The sequence below is a fragment of the Mercenaria mercenaria genome, chromosome 14 (genome assembly GCF_021730395.1).
Source record: "Mercenaria mercenaria strain notata chromosome 14, MADL_Memer_1, whole genome shotgun sequence".
NCBI classification, from domain to species: domain Eukaryota; kingdom Metazoa; phylum Mollusca; class Bivalvia; order Venerida; family Veneridae; genus Mercenaria; species Mercenaria mercenaria.
This window is the reverse complement of record NC_069374.1, coordinates 39,973,532-39,994,180: the sequence shown is the minus strand read 5'-3', so window position 1 is coordinate 39,994,180 and position 20,649 is coordinate 39,973,532. Positions and strand designations below refer to the sequence as shown.

The window sequence follows — 20,649 nt, the reverse complement described above, 5'->3', positions numbered from 1 at the left end:
AGTACATTCAACACAAAATATTAAGCTTTTGTATAAGGAAAAAACAGGTTTTTTACAATAACAGTGTTCCAAATAATGTTGAAGGGATGAGATTTTCTTTCTAACACAACAGGTTTGCTTAAACATGTAACAATTTAACGCCACGTCATTTCAGCTCGGGATGGACGCCATATTTCTCATTAATAAAAATGTAAACAAAAAAATCAGAGTGGGATTAGCATTGCAAGGGCATAACATGACATTCTACACAATGAATACCTTAGAACAGATATCTAAGATGCTACACAGGTCAGGCGGGTTAAATGCATAATGGCGATCACTTGAAATTCATCTTGAAAAGGTGGTTAATTTTAGTTTATTTACATGGTTTTTAATTTTCCCACGACTTCTCGGCGATTCACTGCAAATGTATTACTGCGCCGGACGAAAGGTAACTCTAATAAACAACGGGAGACAGCTTAGATGTCAGCACGTGTACGATTTAAAAAAAAAAACAACATGTCGATGATTATAATTTCTTATCAAATAATGAATCCTATTCAGATATTCGTCTTTAATATTAGAAAATTATTAATTTCTGTGGACATCTGTCAAAAAATATTACTTACTTTGGACTACTTTGCGCATCAAACTGGTTTCCGCTTCAGTTGTGAGGCACTTCCGTTATACTTTTTGACAACAATAACAAAACACAAAATGAATCAATAAAGTCACTTATAAACCGACTGCTACTTAAATCAGTGTAAGTAAAGTTGTTGTTACAACATTATACATGTTCGTTACGTTATGAGATAAAGTTTATCTTGAACTGCATAATTCATTAATTACGTTTAGATGATATTGCATTTACAACTTATTTGACCCCATTTTTCTACGTGAACGACAGCATTCTCGTGCAACTCGTGCAAACAGAGTTATGAAAAGTATGGTGGAGAATTCAAGGACAAATTATAAATGACATTAAAGTGAGGATAACTGTATATTCGTCCAGTTTTGATCATTGACATGCCTGCTGTGTATTAGTAACTTTTGTGAACAAGATTAGAATGTTACTTTTGCACATATACACATTACTACTTTGTAAACAAACTAAATAATGTGTTTTAGCTTACATATGCGAAATGAAAAGCAAGACAGTGACCATATTTCACATTCTTTCTTTAAATTAGAATCTGTAGGACATTGATAAATGTTTGGACAAGGTGAAGCACTATTATTTTCGCACCAAAAAGTCTTAATTGTTGACTTTGAATGTACACAATAAGTCTTATGTAATTCAACAATAACTTTCTTGTTTCAGTTTTCTCATTTTTATTTTAGTGAGCAATCCTTTGTGTACTTATAACAGTTGAAACAGTATCCATTTCATGTACCAAAACCTTGTACTTTTTTGCAGGTAAATTTTATCATACCCCACCCACTTTTTTCTAATTTCAAAGTATGCGTCCATTTAACTAAGCCTTCATATTTTGCAGACATGAACTGAGTTAGATCATTCAAAAATATTGAAAATAACACAGGTGACAAATTTTCACCTTGACGGACGCCAGTATGACTAATGAAAAAACTTGACAAGTCATTATTAACATTAACACAGGATTTAGCTTTACTATACATATTATAAATTATTTTCAAACATTTACCATCAATATTATGCATTTACAACTTTTGCCAGAGATGCACTCGATTAACAGAGTCAAAAGCCTTTTTATAATCAACAAAGGCACAAAACAATTTCTTATTTGAACTCAAATAAAAATCAACCAGAAGTTTTAACGAAAAAATATGATCAATTGTACTATACTGTTTACGAAAACCAGCCTGTTCTTCATTTAGTAAGTTATGACTTTCAAGAAAATTATTAAGTCTTGTGTTTAACACATTGGTGAACAATTTACCCAGACAACTAAGAATAGTAATGCCTCTGTAGTTGTTAGGAACGGAGGTATCACCTTTGTTTTTCTAAATTGGCAAAATAATACCACAGCTCCACACATCTGGAAAAATACCATAATCCAATATCATATTGAATAGCTGACACAATAAAGGTAAAAAAGATTCACTATTTGCATATTTCAAATATTCATTTAAAATATTATCAAAAACTGATGGGCTTTTATTGTTTTTCAGTTTTCTAACTACACTACGTATTTCTTCAACATTGAAATACTTATTCAACACTTCATTATCACAAGTAATATTTTCAATATTAATATCCTGTAAATTATCAGAATCTTCACCAGAAGTAGATTGATTCAACGCCACAAAATGTTTGTAAAAAACCTCTTTAGAAATCTTCGATATGTATTTTTGCGTTCATTACAATATTTATTAAGCAAACCCCAAAAAGCTTTAGGATCAGAAGAGCGAAGATTTATAAGTTCCTTATTAACACTATCTTTAAACAATCTATATTTCTTATTCAAAAGTTTCTTATAACTTTTACTACTAGCAACCATATTGGCAAAATAAATATCAGTCTTACTACGTCTATAGTAATTCTTACAACGTAAATATTTGCTTCTAGCAACACTACAGTCAGAATCAAACCACCGCTGATTCTTTTTAGACGTGTTTGTACCAGTAGTTTTTTTTATAGGTTTAACATCTTTAACAAGATTACATTTATCAGCAGCTGAATAAATCATCTCCGAAATCTTTTCTGTTATACTATTAATACAACTATCACTATATAGTTTATTTTCAAAAATATTTTGACATTCGTCTTGTAAATTTGATAAGATTTCTAAATCAAAGCTGTCAATAAATTGTTCTTTAACAGACCTATCCCAAAACGCTTTCTTACTAACACACGGCTACTAAACGCTAGCGCCACCACCAAATTGTGGTGATAAGGAAAAGAGCTATCGACATTTCCGTGGTGCAGCTATCGCCCGTTTCTACTTGTAAACACGTGAGTAAAATTTATATTTGATCTTATATTTTTACTGATAGAACTTCTTTCGAAAATCGGGGAATGTAGTTCCGTGTAACAAAACTTTTACTAGAGGTTGACTGTAATTTCATTAAAATATTATGCAAATTGTGGTGCCAGGAGCTTTTCTCCTGAATTTGACAGTGGCATATTTTTATATTCGCTAGTATTCGAACACCATTCCGATGATAAGACACACTGTAAAAACACAGTTAAAAAGTTAAAACACGACTATTTTTGAAAATGGTGGCGCTATCTCCCAAGTGGTGGCGCTATACAGTAGTGGTGGCGCTGTTGTATATGATTAGTGGCTGATATATTCAATTTTAAAATATGAAAATGTCTGACTGCAAGCCGCGGAAATTTCTACAATAATTGATGTTACCATTCTATCCCACACTACACCCAAATTACGTTACTCAACAAAATACATGTAGTAACCTGTACATGATCGCAAAATAATCTACATGTATATGGATTCAGATTGTGCATCTAAGCTGTATTGATTAATCATATTTAATCGATTGGAATTGAAAATGTACTGTACTGTTTAGAAAGAATTGTGAAAGTATGGTCTTTTATTTACAATGCATGCAAACGACGTAAAAATACAAAGGCAAGTAACTTTCAGAATCTAAATATAACAAATAAATTCTACACAAATCTTTGTTTGAAATATTGCTACTATTTTTCATGACCTGAATTTAAAGTACACTTACGTTTGTATTTAGGTAGAATATTTAAAGGTTAGAAAATAATTCTACATTAACATTTTAAACAAAGGAAATTTACTTTGACTACAAGAGTCCCAAGGGTCTGTGAGTATTTTGTTCTCTTTTTTTCTTGGATAGAGAATGTTTCATAAAGACAAATAAACTATGATCGTGTTTTTCTTTCTTTAATAACATGATTCCTTGCAGGAATATTATCAGTTAGAGAATGTTGGCGTTTGTTTTGGTCCGGATGCGTCAGCAGTTCGTATTACTGAATGCCGTAACAGCGCCACCACTACTGTATAGCGCCATCACTAGAGTTATAGCGCCACCACTTTTAAAAATCCTGGAATATTTCTTCTAACCCGAGATTCTATTATTCATGGTGTGTGCCTATATTGTTATTTATCATTTCTACACTATTTGCATGCGCAGGTATGCTCTTACAGTGTGTCCATTAATCGAAATGGTTTTCGAATACTGGCCGATATGAAAATGTGCGACTGTCAGATTCGGGAGAATAGCTCCTGACACCACAATTTGCATATTATTTTAATAAAATCACAGCCAACCGCTAGTTAAAGTGTTGTAACACGGAACTACATTCTCCGATTTTTGAAAAAAGTTCTATCAATAAAAATATAAGATAAAATATAAATTTTACTCACGTGTTTACATTTTCAAACGGGCGATAGCTGCACCACGGAAATGTCGATAGCTCTTTTCCTTATCACCACAATTTGGTGGTGGCGCTAGCGTTTAGTAGCCGTGTAACATTAGTGTGAATATCACATGCATCATTTACATTTTCATCAGTATAAGTAGAAACACAATCGTCCACTGTACTATTTATCGAAGTTTCACAACGAACAACTATGAATATCAGAAAAAATAGGATCAAAATCCCACACATCAAAACTTTTCATTACAGGAAAATTACAAGGTGACAATAATACATAATCAAGTAAACTCTTATTGTCACAGGTATTTTTCCCAACATAAATATCACTACCACATCTACCATTACCAATCAGTAAACCTGTTGACTTACATAAATCAAGTAATCTATGTCCATGATTATTAACATTATTGCAGTCTTCTGAATAACGTTGTAATGGGATACCAAGATCAGACAGATTACTAATAGACAGATTGTAATCGGCAGTATCATCAAAATTAGATTCAGCGATATAACGATCAAATTCTACAAAGTCTGTTAATTTACCAGTTTTTGCATTAAAGTCTCCGAACAAAACGAAAGATGCATCATTATATTGAGACACAATGTCTAAAATGTTGCTTTCTATCTTTTCAAAAATATCTAACGAGCCATAACGAGACCCTTCAGGAGGTATATATACAACGGCGAAAATACAACTGGAGTCCTTAAATTTATACCACAAACAATGCTCACTGCTCATGTCGAGCACTTGAAAGTCTTTAAACAAATCATTTTTAATGAAAATGCCCACACCACCCGATTTACTTTTACCTCTTTTTGCCAGCATAAGTATAACCATCAATGATAGGATTGTCAAAAGAATCCAACTTCGTTTCAGCAATATGAACAACATCATATTCTTTCACAAACGAAACAAAATCTGGATTGATAATTTTTGAAATTAACCCACAAACATTAACATAAGCAAAATTCAATATTTTTTCCTTATCTGAGGAATAATAACTGTGCTCAGAAAGAGCAAAATTAAAATTTTGACTAGAAATATAACTGTCATAAACATCTGAAACAGCTTCAACTTCAGCGGAATGCTGTAAAGTCCCTCCATCACAAATAACAACAGTCTCTTCAGTCTCAATCAACTCATTCTCCTTCCATTCCTATAGGAAACGTTCCAGCCCCAAACGCCTCATCATGTCTTCTGTGATGTCTACCTTCAACTGGTTAAATTTGTCATCAGGAGATGACAAAGTATAATTTGAATGTTTATATGTGCACTGCACATTTCCATCACGGAAAAACACTTTCTCAACGCCGGGAATTTGTGAAACGACAGATTTAAATTTGAGCCTCAGGGGAGTGAGATCATCTGTGATGTAAACCTCCTGGTACACTGGATTAGGGGAGAATTTCAGGTATTTCTTATTTTCATAGACAGTTCTAACAGACCCTCTTGAAACGAATCGAACAGTAATCTGCTTCTTTTTACTAGACTTTGGCTTCGTGGAATGACATGCACTTATATCTGATCTGCTGAATACACCTGGAGCCGAAGCAGTCTGGGATACCGGATTATCAAGTAAGGACTGAGATCGTATGTTGTCAAATTCATCATCACTAGCATCATGAGATGTGTAACTTGATTGACCATCTTTCCTTACTGGGACTGCAACCTTAGTAGTTTCATCAATGCGATATTTATTGTTTGAAGGATTGAGATCCACCATATGGTTCAACAAGTCAGCAACAGAATTCATAAGATCTCCAGATGGATTGAAATTACCAATTCTCAAGTTCTCCCTTCTTGAATACTGTTCACTACTATCCATTTTATAATACAAAATGTACATGGATAAAACATTACTCTTTACTTTTTGCAAGTCGCTATTTTTAGCACAACTCTCAATCATTGCTTCTAATGCATCAAAACGTGGGTCAAGCACCGCCGCCACAGATTGCGCAATCTGTTCAATTTCATCTTTATTCTTTTGTTGTTTCGGTGGCATGCTGACCAAAAAGACCACAGAACACTGGCGTTCCCAATTAAACAAAGCTGATAGCACCGCATTTACAACTATCTAAGTCCATACAAACGATTCGCACCAACCACTTTAATGAAGACAGAATGTCTCTTGCAATATTGCCAATTATTTTGCACAAAAATCGATTTTCGACTGTTCAATATGGCCGACATCCCACATCTCCAAATTGAATGAAGGGAATAGAGCTCTGACTGAGGCCCGATAGGGATAGCCGAATTCGGAGCTCTGTGTATAGATCTAATAGTATATTAGGTGGTTGGGATATGGTAATGCATATATTTATTGATAGAGCTTCAAGCGCCTGTACTCTGACATGTATTTTGGCCAAATTATGCCCCCTTTTGGACTTAGAAAATTCTGGTTAAAGTTTTGCATGCAATTACATGTAGCTATCATTTAAAAGCATATAGATTTGAAACTTATTTTTTCTTTTTTTAGGTCAATTGCCAACCTCACTGGGTCAAGTCCCATAACTCTGACATGTATTTTGGCCAAATTATGCCCCCTTTTGAACTTAGGAAATCCTGGTTAAAGTTTTACATGCAAGTTATTCAGATATTGTATTGAAACTACACATGTGTTTTTGGGGTCATAAAACTAGGTGATAGCATCAAGAGCCATAACTCTGACATGCTTTTTGGCCAAATTATGCCCCCTTTTGGACTTAGAAAATCTTGGTTACAGTTTTGCATTCAAGTACATATAGCTATTACTTAAAGGCATATAGCTCTGTAACTTATTTTTTTCTTTTCTAGGTCAATTACCAACCTCAATGGATCAAGTCCCATAACTCTGACATGTATTTTTGGCAAATTATACCTCCTTCCGGAATAAGAAAATCCTGGTTAAAGTTTTGCACTCCAAATCAAATGCAGATATTGAATTGAAACTTTACTGTATCTTCAGGGTCATAAAACTAGGTTATAGCATCAAGTCCCATAACTCTGACATGCATTTTGGCCAAATTATTTCCCCTGTGAATTTAAAACTTCTTGTTAAAGTTTTGGCCGGCTTGTAATTACAACAGCTTTCTAAGTCAGTTGCTCAGTCAAGTGTGACTTACCAAATCAAAGTGTTCCTCCTCTTGATGTCATTTCTTTGTAATGTCAATTTTCATGGTAAATAGTTTTTCTTGTTTTTATATATGATTTGTGATATGGTACAAATAACATTAAATCTAAATTAATAGTGGATCTAAATATACTTTATTAAAACATTTTCGTTGTCATACATTTTTATACGCCCGTTTGAAAAAATGGGACGTACTATGGGAACGCCCCTGGCGGGTCGGCGGGCGGGCGGCGTCCACAGACTTTGTCCGGAGCATATCTTCTTCATACATGGAGGGATTTTTATGAAACTTGGCACAATTGTTCACCATCATGAGACGGAGTGTCATGCGCAAGAACCAGGTCCCAAGGTCTAAGGTCAAGGTCACACTTAGAGGTCAAAGGTCAAATTCAAGAATGACTTTGTCCGGAGCATATCTTCTTCATGCATGGAGGGATTTTGATGTAACTTGGCACATGTTTGTTATACATGAGACGGAGTGTCATGCACAAGAACCAGGTCCCTAGGTCAAAGGTCAAGGTCACACTTAAATGTCAAAGAAAACAAGGATGAAAACTTTGTCCGGAGCATTTCTTCTTCATGCATGGAGGGATTTTGAAAGAACCTGGCACGAATGTTCACCACTATGAGACGGAGTGTCATGCACAAGAACCAGGTCCCTACGTCTAAGGTCAAGGTTACACTTAGAGGACAAACGTCAGATGCAAGAATGACTTTGTCCGGAGCATTTCTTCTTCATGCATGGAGGTATTTTGATGTAACTTGGCACAATTGTACACCAACATGAGACGGAGTGTCATGTCCAGGTCCCTTCTTTAGAATTACTTCCCTTTGTTGTTACTATAAATAGCTTATATTGTAACTTTTTCATTACTAGTCGTAGTACAACATGCATGTCACATCCAATTTTGAGGTGTATTTTGACCTGTCTCTACCTGGTAAGGATTTTTGTGTGGACTTAGAAATGTTTTTTTTTGTTTTTTTTTAAGATTAACTTTCCTTTGTTGTTACTATAAGTAACTTATATTGTAACTTTTTTATAACTGACCGTAGGGAAAAACCAAGACCACTTTTCTGTGGTACAACATAGATGTTACTTTCAAATTTTAGATGTATTTTAAGGTATCTCTACCTGGTAAGGAGTTTTTTTTGAGGATTTAGAAAAACAAAAGAATTACAATAATTACTACGCAACCACAGAATTAAAATTCCATTTGCAAATACAGGTGCTAGCGTAAGGAAATTTGCTATGACGGGCGTATATTGTGACATTCTGGCACTCTTGTTTTAATCTCGAAATAATCTTGTTATAATTGGGGATAAAATATTTGTCTATGGCTTGAACGGTAGGGCTATTTGCAAGAGCGGGTTACATGCAAATTAAATAGGAAGTTTCTGGAAATCCAAAATAACATGCCTCAAAATGATAAAATCAAGACTTAAATATCATATATAAGCAACCTATCATCCGCTGCCCATCTTCACATTGGGCTATGTGTGTAAATAAGCGCTGATAGTAAATTCCTATTTCCTATAGGTCGCACAAGATACTTTTGAGTTGTTACATTATGTATGTCACGTGATCTAAGTTGGCCAGACAAACTCTTAATATATACCAGGATGTAGGTCACGAAGGACATTGCTACGAAGTCAGAAACAGTTCTTTTAAAGATATTATAATTGGCTGAGCCAAACAGATAATTTGTGACCTATAAAAATCTCATTCATTTAATCCAAATTAAAAGAAGCATATCCAAATAAAGTAGAACTTACTAAAAATTCAAGGTACTATACACATTTCGAATAATTACGCAGACATCAATAGGTTTAGGCGTGCCACATGTGTTAGTACGAAAATTCGTATGTTTGAACAAGGGTAGAAGCAGTAAAAAGTTTTTGTATAATAACATCATATGTGTACTTGTGCATGTTTATTTTCCAATTTTATACAAAACAAGTACCACAACTGATTTTGCAACACTCGCCAATCTAAAACGAGAAAAATAAATGTAACAGTTAACGACTTTGCGGTTACGACTTATATTTTTTGTCATTAAAGTGGCCTTATGCAACTTATAGTGTGTTTTGGTGACTGTTTTATAAAAGCAATTTTCGGTTGCTGTGCATTTAAGTTAACGACAATGCCGCAAAAGTATTTGAAGTTGGTGCTTTAGAAATAAAGAAATCGGACTAGTAAAATAATAGTTCTTTTCCTCAATCCCCTACGCAGTAATCTCCCTTACCTAAATATAGGGATTTCTGAAGTGGAAGGGAAGCAACTCCTGCATGCAGTTTGACTTTTCTTAAAAAGACTGCTAAGTCAAAATAAGAAAAGTCTTATTTCGAAAGTTTTTATTTCGTATTGGTAACAATTTGGTATATTGGATTTTTATCCAGTAATAGTTTTAAAGCTATTATTTCCTTCATCCTGTTTACACACACATCTATTTCTGTTAAGACTTTTACTAGGAAAATGTACATAATTCCACTTTAAATCTTCTGAAACGTATTTAAACTTGTCTCATCTATGGTAAGCTTGCTACATACTGGTGGGCTAGAAATCATAGGATGTTATGGGACTGGACAAAGTCGGAACTACTTGTTATTTACTGTAACAACAAGATACAGGATATTATAAGGCAGATTACCTTTTACCGACCGATTGGAAAGTCCTTGTTACCTTCTGCATCGTTACCTACAGCGGGTATATTCCATCCATTACAACACTGTATGGCTGTGAGGGCTCCAAAATCTATGGAACTAAAATAGATATGTAACTCGCTATTTTCTAGCCACAATGATTTCTTTTTGATTGGAAAGCCATGGTTACCTCCTGCATCGTTACCTAAATGACCAGGCCGATATCCTAGACTGTAAAACATATTTAAGTTGAAAAACTTGATCAGCTGCTGGGCATGCTCCGTGTATTTTACTAGCATTGTTTATTTAACAATGATCCGTGCATTTAACTAGCCATGCTCCGTGTAAAAGAATTGACACAGCAAATATGTACGCCAGTGTACCACTTTCTTCCACTGCCAAAAAACCTGTACACTGGATTCGGGAGAATATTGGGAGAAAAATTGTGCTGTTAAAACATCATTGAAAGTGTCTAGACTAGCTCGTAGACTATGATATATCTTTTTACATTTTTGATTATAAGGTTCCCGCCAAGGAATACATTCTTTGCAGTTGACCAGCAGCTGCGCTTAATTGTAATATGAAGACGCTTTCTCAAGAATAAATGCTCTGCGTCGGACCAGTTGCAATGCTTTATCTCTCCGGTGGGGCTCAAACTCCGGAGCTCTCGATCCAGAGGCGAACGCTGTACCATTGAGCTATCATTACACACGATTCCAATTTCAGTGAAGTAATTTTGTCTAATGGTTGAGCGGCCGCCTCTGGTGCGGAAGGTCGCGGATCCAATCTCCGGTCGCGTTTACCAAGGATGTGAAAAATAGTACCAATTCCTCCTTTAACAGCATAGAATAGGCTCCGTCTGAGATGTTGTAATCGATGGGCGTTGTTAAATATTTCTTGTTAAGCAAATCCTCATATCATAAAATTACATTTGAACGAACTTTCTAAAAGTTTAAAACATGTTAAAGTAACTACATCACGGCTACTAAACGCTAGCGCCACCACCAAATTGTGGTGATAAGGAAAAGAGCTGTCGACATTTCCGTGGTGCAGCTATCGCCCGTTTCTACTTGTAAACACGTGAGTAAAATTTATATTTGATCTTATATTTTTTCTGATAGAACTTCTTTCGAAAATCGGGGAATGTAGTTCCGTGTAACAAAACTTTTACTAGAGGTTGACTGTAATTTCATTAAAATATTATGCAAATTGTGGTGCCAGGAGCTTTTCTCCTGAATTTGACAGTGGCATATTTTTATATTCGCTAGTATTCGAACACCATTCCGATGATAAGACACACTGTAAAAACATACCTGCGCATGCAAATCGTGTAGAACTGAATAACACGTATTCCAGTACACCAAAGAAGTACGAAAAAACACAGTTAAAAAGTTAAAACACGACTATTTTTGAAAATGGTGGCGCTATCACCCAAGTGGTGGCGCTATACAGTAGTGGTGGCGCTGTTGTATATGATTAGTGGCTGATATATTCAATTTTAAAATATGAAAATGTCTGACTGGAAGCCGCGGAAATTTCTACAATAATTGATGTTACCATTCTATCCCACACTACACCCAAATTACGTTACTCAATAAAATACATGTAGTAACCTGTACATGATCGCAAAATAATCTACATGTATATGGATTCAGATTGTGCATCTAAGCTGTATTGATTAATCATATTTAATCGATTGGAATTGAAAATGTACTGTACTGTTTAGAAAGAATTGTGAAAGTATGGTCTTTTATTTACAATGCATGCAAACGACGTAAAAATACAAAGGCAAGTAACTTTCAGAATCTAAATATAACAAATAAATTCTACACAAATCTTTGTTTGAAATAAAAGTATTGCTACTATTTTTCATGACCTGAATTTAAAGTACACTTACGTTTGTATTTAGGTAGAATATTTAAAGGTTAGAAAATAATTCTACATTAACATTTTAAACAAAGGAAATTTACTTTGACTACAAGAGTCCCAAGGGTCTGTGAGTATTTTGTTCTCTTTTTTTTCTTGGATAGAGAATGTTTCATAAAGACAAATAAACTATGATCGTGTTTTTCTTTCTTTAATAACATGATTCCTTGCAGGAATATTATCAGTTAGAGAATGTTGGTGTTTGTTTTGGTCCGGATGCGTCAGCAGTTCGTATTACTGAATGCCGTAACAGCGCCACCACTACTGTATAGCACCATCACTAGAGTTATAGCGCCACCACTTTTAAAAATCCTGGAATATTTCTTCTAACCCGAGATTCTATTATTCATGGTGTGTGCCTATATAGTTATTTATCATTTCTACACTATTTGCATGTGCAGGTATGTTCTTACAGTGTGTCCATTAATCGAAATGGTGTTCGAATACTGGCCGATATGAAAATGTGCGACTGTCAGATTCGGGAGAATAGCTCCTGACACCACAATTTGCATATTATTTTAATAAAATCACAGCCAACCGCTAGTTAAAGTGTTGTAACACGGAACTACATTCTCCGATTTTTGAAAAAAGTTCTATCAATAAAAATATAAGATAATATATAAATTTTACTCACGTGTTTACATTTTCAAACGGGCGATAGCTGCACCACGGAAATGTCGATAGCTCTTTTCCTTATCACCACAATTTGGTGGTGGCGCTAGCGTTTAGTAGCCGTGTACATGTATTTTCACAAAATTAAGTTGACAACGGGCCACATACTAGCTTTTTTAAAAAGCGAAGCTTGTTTATATATAAATTTGTGAAGTATTTGTTTAGCAAAGTGTAAGTTGTGTATAATATTTAATCATCAATCATTGGTAATCTTACCTTGATGCACATGACAAGGTTCAAATGTGTATACTAACCGGATATTGTATATAAAAATATTAGTAAACAGTGGCCTATGTAAAAGACAAAGATATATCCGTATACCAATGACGTCATTAGGCCATATACAAACACTTCTGATCTACTTTGGCCAGACCGTCCACATCGGAGAGAAAAATAATTAATAATGAAGCCATAATTATCACTGGGACTTTGATGTAATAATGAGGCTCCCATACTTGCGACTTCTGCTCATGCTTGTTGGGCCTTCTTGATATCAACTTATTCTACTGGTCCGGGTCGCAGTAAGCTGATAATTAAAGGATAATGTGCTTAACCTTGGTGATGTTTTGGACAAGGTTAAGGTTTATAGACATTCGGTTTGAAACTAGAGTTAAGGTTTGGACCTAGGTGGGTTGAGGAAAGGTTAGTCGCTCATGCATGCGGCGTATGCTCATGTTTGCAAAGGTCTCCGATCCATATATATTCATCCTGGGTCGAGTAGTTGATGATCAGTTGTTTCGTTTGATAAAGCTGGTATCGAAGACACAGGTTTAATAACAGCTATAATTTTTTGAATAAGGACCAACATTAATTTGATAAAATTTATGTTAAAAAAAATCATTAACAAATCAGTCAAACTAATCAGAAGCAAGGCAGTTTGAGATAAACTTGAAATTGTTATAAATGTTTTATACCAATCAGAAACAGGTTAACAGCTTAAGAAAAATTACATATATAATATTAATTAATTTTATAAGTAACGCATGGTACACGTGGCATTTAAAAATTCGTATATCGGAATTAAGCTCATTCTTTGTACATAATGCTGAATTCTGAATGCTGAATTCTGATATGTTTTACATGCAATAGCATCAGCTTTTTTAAAAAACAAATTTTCAATACTTCATTCCGTATATTGTAATACAGGACATAGAAAATACATTGAATAATCAAATATCTCATATTTACATTTCATTTTCTCGCATGCAGATACCTCCGTCTGCAATAAAACATGTGTATGTTGACAATTATGTAATGACAGCTGTCAGGAATAACCAACAACGGCCCCCATGTCATTCAGAATTGAAATCTAGCTAGTCAAACGAACTTCTTTTAATCTTTCATGTGCATAACAAATCTGGAAGGGCGATAAACGCATCCTACCGTCGTAATTGCACAATATACTAATTTCCAATGACTGTTTATGTCAAATATATTTTGTAACTGCCACTGTAGTAAGTGCATTGTGGAGCATTGTTACACCAGTTATTTCAAGGGAATCAAACGTAAACAAGAGCTCGTAGAACACGAAATGCCCCCTTGATGCATTCACTAATTGCACAAGGAACAGAAATTATTTGGTCACAGTGCACTGGATGTTCCGGGCACATCAATAATTATGGGTCATTTACCAGTCATAAGTAAACTCGGTACCAAATGTGATCTTAGACCAAAGCATTCTCTAGTTAGTTGGTAAAAGAAAAGAGTTTACTGTACTGGGTCAATGTGACCTTGAACTTTGACCTACTGACCTCAGAATCAATACGGGTCATCTATGGTCATGATCAACATCCACATTAAGTGTCGTGATCCTAGGCCCAAGCATTCTCAAGTTATCGTTCGGAAACGGTTTAATTGTTCCGGGTCACTGTGACCTTGACCTTTGATCTACAAAAATCAATAGGGGTTGTCTGCCTCCCTCTCAACTTTCATGATCCTAGGCCCGAGCGTTCTTGAGTTATCATCCAGAAACCGTTTAACTGTTCCGGATCACTGTGACCTTGACCTTTGACCTACTTACCTCATAATCAGTAGAAGTCATCTGCTGGTCATGTTCAACCACCCTATCAGCTTTATTGATTCTACGCCTAAGTGTTCTTAAGTTATTATCAGAAAACCATTTAACTGTTCCAGGTCACAGTGACCTTGACATTTGATCGACTGACCTTAAAATCAATAGGGGTTATCTGCTGGTCATGACCAACCTTTGTATCAGCTTTCATGATCCTAGGTCCAAGCATTCTTGAGTTATCATCCGGAAACCGTTTAACTGTTCAGGGTCACTGTGACCTTGACCTTTGACCAACTGACCTCAAAATCAATAGGGGTCATCTGCTGGTCATGACCAACCTCCTTATCACTTTGCATGATCTTAGGCCCAAATGTCCGGAAACCGACTGGTCTACGGACCGACCGACCGATATCTGCAAAACAATATACCCCACCTTCTTCGAAGAGAGGTGGAGAGGTGCATCATTAACTCTCAACGGGTGAAAATTATCTTTTAACGACAGTATATTAGTATAGTTACTTGAAATGTTGGGATGTTGTATTTCCACAGACCCCTGGAATAGCTAAACCCATACACTGGAACTTGTATGTATCTATACACTGCCCGTGATACACAGACGAACAAACGAGGCTACTTGACGGCGGTGGTGTCACATCTATAAAAAAAAAAACATCAATAGGCTTTAGAAACTTGTATTGTACAACTGTGTGCGGCACCAAATTACTTGATACTATTTATTACATAAAGGGTTACTAGTTTACATCCCTGTGAGGAACACTAATTAACTTATATACATTTTTCCAAAATCACGACATCTTAAAAATGTGCTCTCTGTAAGGAATCTGATCAACATCTTAATGTGTGTTATTGCTGTATTTTTTATTTTTATCCAGTTTTATATTTCATAAATCTATTTGACCATTTAACATGTAGAAATGAACACAAAACTATGCATGTGGTCCAAATTTGAAGCCTGTGCCTTCAAAAATGTGAAAGTAAGTACTAGGTCAATGTCAGGGTCAAAGTTTATTTCGGTACACAAACCTATGCATGTGGTCCAAATTTGAAGGCTGTACCTTCAAAAATGTGAAAATAGGTCACTAGGTCAATGTCAAGATCAAAGTTTATTTCGGTACACAAACCTATGCATGTGGTCCAAATTTGAAGGCTGAAGCTACAGAAATGTGAAAGTAGGTCACTAGGTCAAGATCAAATTTCATGTCGGTACACAAAACTATGCATGTGGTCCAAATTTGTAGCTTGAGAAATGTGAAAGTAGGTCACTAGGTCAATCTCAAGGTCAAAGTTCATTTCGGTACACAAAACTATGCATGTGGTCCAAATTTGAAGGTTGTAGCTTGAGAAATGTGAAAGCAGGTCACTAGGTCAAAATCAAGGTCAAATTTCATTTCGGAATCTTGTTGGAGATCAACTAGGCAATGATACATACCAAATATCAAAGGCCTAACCCTTGAACATTCAAACAAGAAGATTTTTCTTTTTTAATTCCTATATAAGTCTATGTAAAACTTGGGGCCCCTTGGTGGGGCCTCTTTTCATCTTAGGGGCTTGATTTGAATAATCTTGGTAGAGGACCACTAGATAATGATGCTACATACAAAATATCAAAGCCCTAGGCCCTGTGATTTAAGACAAGAAGATTTTCAAAGTTTTCCTAATATATAAGTCTATATTAAACATGTGACCCCCAGCGCGGGGCCATATTTGACCCTAGGGGGGATAATTTGAATAAACTTGGTAGAGGACTATTAAATGATGCTACATACCAAATATCAAAGCACCAGGCCCTGAGGTTTTGGACAAGAAGATTTTCAAAGTTTTTCCCTGTATAAGTCTACGTAAACCATGTTGCTCCCAGGGCGGGGCCATATTTCACCATAGGGAAATAATTTGAACAACTTTAGTAGAGGACCACTAGATGATGTCACATACAAAATATCAAAGTCCTAAGCCATGTGGTTTTGGACAAGAAGATTTTCTAATTTGTTCCCTATATAAGTCTATATAAACCATGTGACCCCGGGGCGGGGGCCATATTTGACCCTAGGGAATAATTTGATAGTGGTTTTAGACAAGAAGATTTTCAAAGTGTTAATTATAAAAATAAACAAAGAGCCATAACTCACTCAGAATTGTTGAACCAGTCTGATTTTCAATAACTTTCAATAATACTGGTTATTTTAAACAAAGAAATCAGCAGGACAATATTTAATATTTCGAAACATAAATGTATAAGAATCAGAAATCACCGATAACAAACACCGGAGCATATACAACGTCGATGACGTTTACAAAACGTTACATTACAAGTTCCCTGTTCACTTTTTCAACATAATCCGCGCCGGTATTTACACATTTCCGGTATCTGCTGATCCATTTCGAACCACTCTATGTCAAGAGTAAAAACAATTATCTGTGTGGTTTGCATAAGGTAAGAGGTCGACTCAAAGCGTTGGCCGCGTAACTGGGCTTTGATTTCCGGAAAAGTACGGAAGTCCATGGGGACCAGATCAGGACTATTATAGGGCGGATTCTCTAACAACTTGAATTCGAAGACACTGATCTCAAGCTGTGTTGATGCCGCTCATAAGCCGGTGCATTTTCCTGACGTAGAATAATACTTTCCAGATCTGCATTCGGTCGCTTCTTTCAGAAAGCTTGAATAAGGTTTCTCCGCAAAAATGAATATCGAATTGTTAAACGATCAGGTGTCTTAATGTTTTGAAAAATATTTAGGAAATAATTTATAGCAAAAGAGTGTTTTAACACTATATATGCACGATGTGCGGTTATACGCCGGGCGTAATAATTTCACAAGGGCGCAGCCCGAGTGAAATTATTTGTACGACGTATTACCGCCCGAGTGAATAAATAGTGTTAATACACGATTTTGCTATAAATTATTTCGATTCTAATATGCCCTTAATCTTAAACAATATTGACGTCACCGCACATTAATTTGACGTCATTCTAGCGTAAGCGTGTTTTAACCGAGACAAGCATATTAGAATATTTAAGAAATAATTTATAGCAAAAGTGTGTGCAAAAGAATCGTACAAATAATTTCACTCGGGCTGCGTCCTCGTGAAATTATTACGCCCGACGTATAACCGCCCATCGTGCATAAGTAGTGTTAAAACACGGTTTTGCTATAAATTATTTCGATTCTAATATGCCCTTAATCTAAAACAGTAGATGAAATATAGTAGCGCTCTTTCTTGGTCGCAACAAAAACATTGACGTCACCGCACGTTAACGTGACGTCATTCTAGCGTAAGAGTGTTTTAACAGAAGAAAGGCATATTAGAATAATGTTTAAATTATTAACAATAATTTAACATTTCTTTTGTCATAAGGCAAATTGTTATTAATGTAGGGATTACGCATGTTGTTTTTGTTGGGTTTTTTTAGTTTTTTTCGTGTTTTAACATCTGCAGAACCCTAAGGGGATTTGTGGTATAATGGTTTAAAAAAAATCCATTATACCAAACAGTTTTTAAGCATTCTTTTCAGTTAGCTTTTCGGTCGGTAATAAGTCATGTACTTGAAGAATAGTTTTGCATTCCTTTTCACACTTGACTTCCCGGTCTAGAAATCAGTCATGTGTAATAACTGACAGGTGTCATTATTTCACCCAGTTTATGCATTGTCCAGCAATGTATGTTTCAAAATTACTAATTGTTTTGACAGCTGAATAACGGGATAAATGAAAGAGTAATTATAACAAGAGGTCCATTGACCCTAAAGCGCTCACCTGTGTACAAGGCGTCAGGTGTGTTTGTATAAGTACAGAGTTAGGTTTCTTCTATGTAAGCCTATATTATATACATGTCACACACACTTTTGAACATAGGGCAATAATTTGAACAATTACGGTAGACATTACAAATCTGATATCAAGGCTCTAACTATTATTGATTAAGAGAAGAAGAGTTTCAAAGTTTCTAATTAAGTACATGTCATACAGGGGCGTGGCCATTTATTTTTTACCTTAAGCCAATATAATTTGAACAAGTATGGTATACATAAAGGGAAAAGTGACCACGCCCCCCTGGCAGCCATGTTTTTTGACGAATCGGAATAATCTGAACAATCTTGGTAGAAGGTCACACAAGAACCATGTGTGTAAAATTATTTTTAAATCGGGCTAGCAGTTTCACACAAGAAGAATTTTAAAGTTTCGACTATATACATATAGGAAAAATTGACCACGCCATCTGGCGGCCATGTTTTTTTACAAATCAAAATAATTTGAACAATCTTGATAGAGGGTCACAAGGACCATTTGTGTAAAAATTATTTTAGAATCAGGCCAGTAGTTTCACACAAGAAGATTTTTTAAAGTTTCCACTCAACGTCTGTGAGGCGTGTGTAACGCTAAACGTATTATTATGATGTATCGATTGTATGATGTGTCACAAACCATCATAGAGCATGTGTAATGCTTATACATACACGGCTACTAAACGCTAGCGCCACCACCAAATTGTGGTGATAAGGAAAAGAGCTATCGTCATTTCCGTGGTGCAGCTATCGCCCGTTTCTACTTGTAAACACGTGAGTAAAATTTATATTTGATCTTATATTTTTACTGATAGAACTTCTTTCGAAAATCGGGAAATGTAGTTCCGTGTAACAAAACTTTTACTAGAGGTTGACTGTAATTTCATTAAAATATTATGCAAATTGTGGTGCCAGGAGCTTTTCTCCTGAATTTGACAGTGGCATATTTTTATATCGCTAGTATTCGAACACCATTCCGATGATAAGACACACTGTAAAAACATACCTGCGCATGCAAATCGTGTAGAACTGAATAACACGTATTCCAGTACACCAAAGAAGTACGAAAAAACACAGTTAAAAAGTTAAAACACGACTATTTTTGAAAATGGTAGCGCTATCACCCAAGTGGTGGCGCTATACAGTAGTGGTGGCGCTGTTGTATATGATTAGTGGCTGATATATTCAATTTTAAAATATGAAAATGTCTGACTGGAAGCCGCGGAAATTTCTACAATAATTGATGTTACCATTCTATCCCACACTACACCCAAATTACGTTACTCAACAAAATACATGTAGTAACCTGTACATGATCGCAAAATAATCTACATGTATATGGATTCAGATTGTGCATCTAAGCTGTATTGATTAATCATATTTAATCGATTGGAATTGAAAATGTACTGTACTGTTTAGAAAGAATTGTGAAAGTATGGTCTTTTATTTACAATGCATGCAAACGACGTAAAAATACAAAGGCAAGTAACTTTCAGAATCTAAATATAACAAATAAATTCTACACAAATCTTTGTTTGAAATAAAAGTATTGCTACTATTTTTCATGACCTGAATTTAAAGTACACTTACGTTTGTATTTAGGTAGAATATTTAAAGGTTAGAAAATAATTCTACATTAACATTTTAAACAAAGGAAATTTACTTTGACTACAAGAGTCCCAAGGGTCTGTGAGTATTTTGTTCTCTTTTTTTTCTTGGATAGAGAATGTTTCATAAAGACAAATAAACTATGATCGTGTTTTTCTTTCTTTAATAACATGATTCCTTGCAGGAATATTATCAGTTAGAGAATGTTGGTGTTTGTTTTGGTCCGGATGCGTCAGCAGTTCGTATTACTGAATGCCGTAACAGCGCCACCACTACTGTATAGCGCCATCACTAGAGTTATAGCGCCACCACTTTTAAAAATCCTGGAATATTTCTTCTAACCCGAGATTCTATTATTCATGGTGTGTGCCTATATAGTTATTTATCATTTCTACACTATTTGCATGCGCAGGTATGTTCTTACAGTGTGTCCATTAATCGAAATGGTGTTCGAATACTGGCCGATATGAAAATGTGCGACTGTCAGATTCGGGAGAATAGCTCCTGACACCACAATTTGCATATTATTTTAATAAAATCATAGCCAA

At 35.3% G+C, this 20,649-nt stretch overlaps 1 protein-coding gene across 1 annotated transcript in view; it reads right to left on the bottom strand.

The window, feature by feature from the left end:
• Positions 1–9,352: 9,352 nt before the first annotated feature.
• The window catches only part of LOC123527414 (uncharacterized), a 29,898-nt gene continuing 18,601 nt past the window's right edge, over positions 9,353–20,649 (bottom strand). Inside the window, exons 2-4 of the mRNA XM_045306843.2 lie at positions 15,209–15,344; positions 10,089–10,200; positions 9,353–9,429 (exon numbers count right to left, since the gene is read on the bottom strand). Of these exons, the coding sequence (XP_045162778.1) occupies positions 10,092–10,200; positions 15,209–15,344 (245 nt within the window). The 3' untranslated portion in view covers positions 9,353–9,429; positions 10,089–10,091. The remainder of the gene's footprint in view (positions 9,430–10,088; positions 10,201–15,208; positions 15,345–20,649) is intronic.